Consider the following 6,580-nt stretch of genomic DNA (forward strand, 5'->3'; position numbering starts at 1 on the left):
GGATTTGGTGCATGAGCCTTAGCCTACTCGGGGGTCAGGGGGGCAAACTGGGATATGGATTGACTGACAAATAAGTTCGTTCTTGGTTCTGTCAGGGCTGTGCCAGCCGAGGAGCATTGTGCTGATGATGTGACTGTCCCAGGAGTCCTATTTCTCAAGATGTTGTTGCCGCACCAGGCACATCTGACTCATGTGCTTTCCCTCCTTTTCCGTGGTCTTCCAGGATGATGAGAAGTGTCCCCCTGTAGGCTGGCTGAGTAACTGAGTGACTGCAGGGCTGGGGAAGGACAGAGTGCCTGCTGATGTGAAGGTGGGTGGAATGGAGTCGTGGGAAGAGTGGAGCGGGGAGCACCCACGGTGTCTCCTGAGCAGATGCTGTGCATAGGCATTTACACCAGAAGTTAATGGTAGTTGACGGGGTTGGGGTGGGATCCTCAGCTCTATTAACAGACTGTGATTATGTTGTATCAGCTTTTTTATTTACTTGGTGTTTGAAGTATGTTTTGGTGTACATGTTCCTCTGATAATTTGACAAATTTTGTGAAAGTCTTGAACATGATTTGTTATCGGGATTGTTCCAGTGACTGTCCAAAAGTGATAAATGTTTCTGTTCTCTGCATGTTTATAAGGCACACCCCAGAGACCTTTTGTTTTTCAGCTTTCTGCTTTTGGTATCATTTGACGTCCCTTTTCAGGATGAAACAGCTGGAATTCTGCAGGCGATACATGATAAGTCTATAGTCAAAGGTCAGGGGTTGAGTCTGGACACGAGGATCCATGTCTATGACCTTCACATTCCACCAGACCCTGAGAGAAGGAGTTGAGCATGCCAGTGGCGAGTCTGTGTCAGGGTGAGCTGGTTTGGGAAAATAACAAGTGTGGATGGAAAGAGAGTGAATCAGCTTCACTGGCTGGCAACGGCTTCTTCCCTCTCTCTTCCCGGTACGGCAAGTGGGAGGAGGATGAAGCAGGTTCCACAAGGGCAGGTGCCCAGAATTCAGTCACCTGGTGCCAAGACGCAGGCCTCCCTAATCTATGCCTGCACTTTCCTCTGTGCACTTTGACTAGGAGGGCAGAGTAGGATCTTCGGTGTGGCTGTCGTGTCCTTCCTGGATTGTGCAAACCTGTGACTCTTGCCAAGAACTGTCCATGCCTGGAGCTGGTTCTTTCTCATTGGGTAACTTTGTTTCATTTTGCTGGGAGGCGTATCTTTCAAGTTGCAGGGCAGTGATATCTACGAGGAGTATCTCGCAGGAGCTCAGTGACTCCAGCAGCCACGATGACGAAGACCATCACAGATGAGTTGGTCTTCTTTGTGAATGGCAAAAAGGTAAGTGGGAGTTGACATTCGGTCTAGAGATTCTGTTGTCTGAGAAGGGACATGTGGAATTTCTCTTATGTGGACACTTTGATTTGTTTTGGTCTCATTTTATCACCTAAAAGGTACTGCTGTAGTTTGGTAACTTTTGAGCAAGAAGAACACAGACAAGACACCCAGAGGGCAAGGGAGGAAGGGGAGGGAAGAGAGAGGGATGTCCACTCTGTGCTAGTGGATATCCTGGCTCAGAGGTGGGAAAGGAGGAGGAGGCACCAGCACTTCTCGATTTCTGTGTTTAAGTAAGTCTAGCCTAGTGTTTCCATGGCTCTCTTTACTACGAACAGCAGCAGGCAGGCATTTTTATGCTAATGCCAGGACATGAAACACACATAGCCACTGATTGGATCCTGTATATAGATTTAACAGCTAGAACTGGTTTACTGTGTGGCAACATATACTGACACCTTGTGGCAAGCCATTACTGTCATTATTAGTTTCATAAAGGACTCCCCGACCACCATCTCTCAGTTCTATATGTAAATATTGCAAACCCCTTAAATGTGACTTGTGAATGTAGGCAAGGTAGTATGGGATCCACAGGCTCCTGGTAGCCTGGGAATCTTTGTAACTTCAACTCAGAGCCGGGAGGCAAGGAGCAAGCTAAGTGTATTGTCTCGGTGCTGTCTGCCTCCCTTCAAGGTGGCACTGAGTTCCCCACTTAAGATCACATGAGAAGAACTGTCATTTCCCCCACTGCAACTGGCCACATGGACATTATTAGCCACGAGTGGACCAAAAGACCCCCCCCCAAAAAACAATTTTACTTGTCTTGTTATGTTGACACTTTTGTGTTGACTGAAGAGACTGAGTAACTTCTGAGGAAATCTGCAAGAATGAACATGTGCTTCCAAGAATTCCTAAGGACTTAGACTGCCAGGATCTGCTTGGGTAACTAGCATGGAAACTTTAGGAGTGATTTCAACACCAGTACTGTAAAGCCTGCAGATTCAGTGTGAGTGATCCCACCCCTGGATCCCTGGATCTCTTTGATATATTGCTTTTTTGGGTTGGGCAGCTGGCACCAAGGCAAGAGCTAGGGTGAAATGCCTAAGCTGTCGGTATAGTAAGGCTTTCACCCTCAAGATTTTAAATGTCTTTTGTGTTTAGCAGTTATATCACAGTGGTTTAAGAAACAGTTGTTAACCTGGTTTCGTGGAAATACTGTGTACACACAGACATCACCTTTGGGACTTTCATAAATGAATTTTTTTCAGTGAGCTAGTGGCAAGTTCAAAGTACTCTGAAGGTCATAGCTTACTCTAAGGAATATTAAGGTGTTGATTTGTGTGTGACCCACTGTTCTCCTGAGGGGATAGCTTGCTGTTAGCCTCTGTGTCTAGAAAGGAGTATTTTGGGGGTGAACTGGCTTGGCTGAAATTGCTTCTCCTTACATTTTATTAGCACTGTAGAGAAGTGATTTTGAGATATTTAGAGTGTAGCTCCATACCAAATCCCTTCTATCCCTGGGAGCTTCTGATCCTTTCAGGTTATCGTGATAAATAACCAGCCATATTTGTCATTTAGAAAGGTGTGAGCTCTCCAGAAACTGCTGGAAGGATGAAGAGATTAAGGGCAAATTAGTGAGTAGTAATGAGCATGAGCAAGCAGGGCGGTCTGGGTGAGCAGAGGCAGATTGAGTAAGTTCAGATTCATTTCCTTCTTCAAGATGTTCTAGGCGTTGGGCCATAGATGTTGTGCAAAGAAATTACCAAAGAAGCGGTAGAAAGATGGCAGCTGGTTCTCCTTAGCGAACCTCTTCCTTTCCTTGTTTTCGACCTTGTGCATGGTTCTGTCTGCACTAGTGGGCTTAGGGAGGGCTCAGGTATAGGCTCAGGTACAGGGAGTGGTGAGGACCTTGTTGACCTGTCCTCTTTTGGAGTCAGTACTGAAGGGAGAGTTGCCCAATATTTCACCAGCATTGTGGTGATGCCCTGTTAAAGGGCCAGGATTCTAGTCTTACTGAGAGGGATGCAGGAGAAATCTCTACAGGAAGAGAATATAGCTGGAGCCATGCAGCTTTATGTATTCATTGATTAATTATAATTTTAATATTATAGGTTTAATGTATATAATATGTTATCATCTCTTAGGACCTTCTTCCTTCCATCTATCCATCCATCCATCTGTCCGTCCTTCCTTCCTTCCTTTTTTCTTTTTTTGAGACATGGTTTTACTATGTAGACCAGGCTGGCATTGAACTTACAGAGATTGGCCTACCTGTGAGCCTTGAGTGCTGTGACTAACAGCATGAACTACTACAACACCACACAATACCCAGCAATCATTATTTTTTTTAAAGTTCAGATTTTCAGAGCAATCTACTCATTCATTTTTTCTTTAAATTATATGTTGTATTTATTCTCTCTCTGTGTGTGTGTATGAGAGAGAGAGAGAGAGAGAGAGAGAGAGACAGAGGCAGAGACAGAGAGAGAGACAGAGAGAGACAGAGAGAGACAGAGACAGAGAGAAAGAGAGAGACAGAGAGAAGAAGATATTAATTGAACTCAGCTCAGGTTACCAAGCTGGTGGCAGGCACCTTTATCCACTGAGCCATGTTGCTGGTCTGTCAATGCAAGTATTTATGACCCTGCTCCCTGACAGTGTAAGTTCCTTTTGTATCCCTGGCACCACAATATCTTCAGAATCCTGATGGAAGGAATGAAGGGTTTGTTTCAGCTCATGGTTTCATTGGCTTTAGTCCACAAATAGGCCTCATACACTTGGGCAGATGATCAAAGTAAATAGAGGGAAGGGGCCACTATTCATAGTATGACAGATGAGGAGAGGAAGCCCCAGAGACTGGGTGTAGCCCCCAAAGTCTTCCCCCAACCCCATGACCTACTGTCACTAGGTACCCCAGCTCTTGAAGGTTTTACAACCACCCCATCAGCTGGCTAACAAGTGCTCCAAATATGGCCTTGGAGAGAATATTTCAGATTCAAACTGGGACACCCGCCAAGTGTTCCCTCTGGGCTTTCTGTTGAGATTGTTCCATGGGGCACACTGTGGGAAGCTCTGAGACACAGCTCCAGTGTAGCGTGGCTGTTCTTCATAGAGATTCAAGGGAGAGTGGTGATGTAGAAAGCCTTGACTAGGGGTGCATATGAAGTCTCCCCACAAGTCAAGATGTCTGAGAAAGAGAGAGATGCTCAAGGCACAGGACTAGGAGATATGAGATGGATTTTTATCTTCAGTCAGATTGACTTGCCAGGGAAGTAGGAGGCAGGACAGCTAAAAGTGAGGACATGTTTTAAAGGGTCTTTAGAGACTCTGAGGAACTTCCCTTGAATTTTTAGACTGTCTTAGTGGGCATTGTGTGTGTGTGTGTGTGTGTGTGTGTGTGTGTGTGTGTGTGTGTGTGTGTTTGAGACTAGTGTGATATACTAGAAAGGAGGAAGGAGAAAGATAGGGAAAAATAGTTCAAGGTCACTGATACCCACCAGGAGGGTGATAAAGGTCATTTTGGGTCATTTTTATTTGCATTCATGACTTCTCCAAGAAAAGAAGTTTAATAACCAGGATATTGAGCAAGTTGAGATCCTGGGGTGTCATCATAAAAGGACACTAATTAAAGAAAACATTAAATTTAAGTTTAAATTAAAAATTATAGAAGTATGTTGTATGTTTGTATATCTTGTATGTTGATCATATTACTCATATACTCCACTTCCTCCCCTCCCCCCTCCCGTTAGTTCCCGTTTTCCCTACATAGTTTCACTTGTACTGTCATGTCATATACATATACATCTACATACTGATAAAATCTATGGATACCAAATGAGAAAAAGAACATAATATTTGTCTAAGGATTATACTTTGTATCTCACACATTCCTTTAAACATTACAGAAGGGGAAATCCTGCAAGTTTCAGGAATGTATTATTTGGAGTCAATACAAAAATACCAATATTGGGACTAGGGAGGTGGTGCAGTAGCTAAGAACACTGGCTCTGCAGGCATGAGAAACTGAATCTGAATCCCTAGCTTCCATACAAAAAGCCAGAATGGCTGCACATGTTGACATTGGTGGTTGGAGACAGGCAATTCCCAAGAGCTCATGGACCAGTCAGTCTAACCTATACAGTGAGCTTCTGGTTTAGTGAGAGAGCTTGTGTGAAGATAGAAAGACTGAGAGAGCTAGAGGAAGACAACTGATGTCCTATTATGCTGTCTGTCTATCTATCTATCTATCTATCTATCTATCTATCTATCTATCTATCTATCTCTGTGTATGTATGTATGTATGTATGTACCCACACACACACATACATGGACTACATACATATACGCCTCACACTATACAATACACACATGCACACACACCATTTTATTTTCTAGTAAAGTTTCCCCAAACAGTCTCAACTTAGAATGATTCAGGAGACAAGAAGGATCTCACTAAACTGGCTCTATTTTAAGGTGCCATTTCAACTGTTCAGAGCTAATTCTTTTGATGGCTTCAAAGATTCTTCAGGGACTACAGCATGGAGCGTTTGCTCATGTATCCCATGGCATGAGTGATGTACATTTCTTAAGCTCTCTGCTTTCTCTCAGCCTCCAACGTGAAGACTCCATTGTACAAAGAATACTTCTATTATCTGCCCTGTCACTTCCTCTAGGTAACATTTCTGAGACTGACTTAAATACTCTCAAGCCAACCCTATCCACAACATGGATGGTCTGTAGTATGTCCACTGCTAACAAAATTCTTGAACCTATTAAACTCTGGGAATGTAAACCAATACTTCTACTTTGTCCATTTAAGCTTAAGTAGGAGTTTAAACACATGATTTCTAGTTAGCAACATTATGCTAGGTCTACTTTTATTTGTGATATGGAAGACCACTATATGTCCTATGCTGTTCAGAACCTGCAAGAATATGGGTCCTGAATGGTGACATATCAAGAGGTAGAGCCAGGGTTAAGAAATAGAGAAAACTGGGCTGGCGAGATGGCTCAGAGGTTAAGAGCACTGACTGTTCTTCTGAAGGTCCTGAGTTCAAATCCTAGCAACCACATGGTGGCTCACAACCATCCATAATGAGATCTGATGCCCTTTTCTGGACTTTCTGAAGACAGCTACAGTGTACTTACATATAATAAATAAATAAATAAATAAATAAATAAATAAATAAATAAATCTTAGTTGGGCAGTGTTGGCGCATGCCTTTAATACCAGCACTTGGGAGGCAGAGGCAGGAGAAT

The 6,580-nt window shown here is 43.6% G+C and overlaps 1 protein-coding gene across 1 annotated transcript in view; it reads left to right on the plus strand.

The window, feature by feature from the left end:
• Positions 1-217: 217 nt before the first annotated feature.
• Positions 218-6,580, plus strand: part of Xdh (xanthine dehydrogenase) — a 65,259-nt gene continuing 58,896 nt past the window's right edge. The window contains exons 1-3 of the mRNA XM_031356240.1: positions 218-310; positions 696-851; positions 1,069-1,330. Of these exons, the coding sequence (XP_031212100.1) occupies positions 1,280-1,330 (51 nt within the window). The 5' untranslated portion in view covers positions 218-310; positions 696-851; positions 1,069-1,279. The remainder of the gene's footprint in view (positions 311-695; positions 852-1,068; positions 1,331-6,580) is intronic.

Source organism: Mastomys coucha, unplaced genomic scaffold (genome assembly GCF_008632895.1).
Source record: "Mastomys coucha isolate ucsf_1 unplaced genomic scaffold, UCSF_Mcou_1 pScaffold6, whole genome shotgun sequence".
In the NCBI taxonomy this organism is placed as follows: domain Eukaryota; kingdom Metazoa; phylum Chordata; class Mammalia; order Rodentia; family Muridae; genus Mastomys; species Mastomys coucha.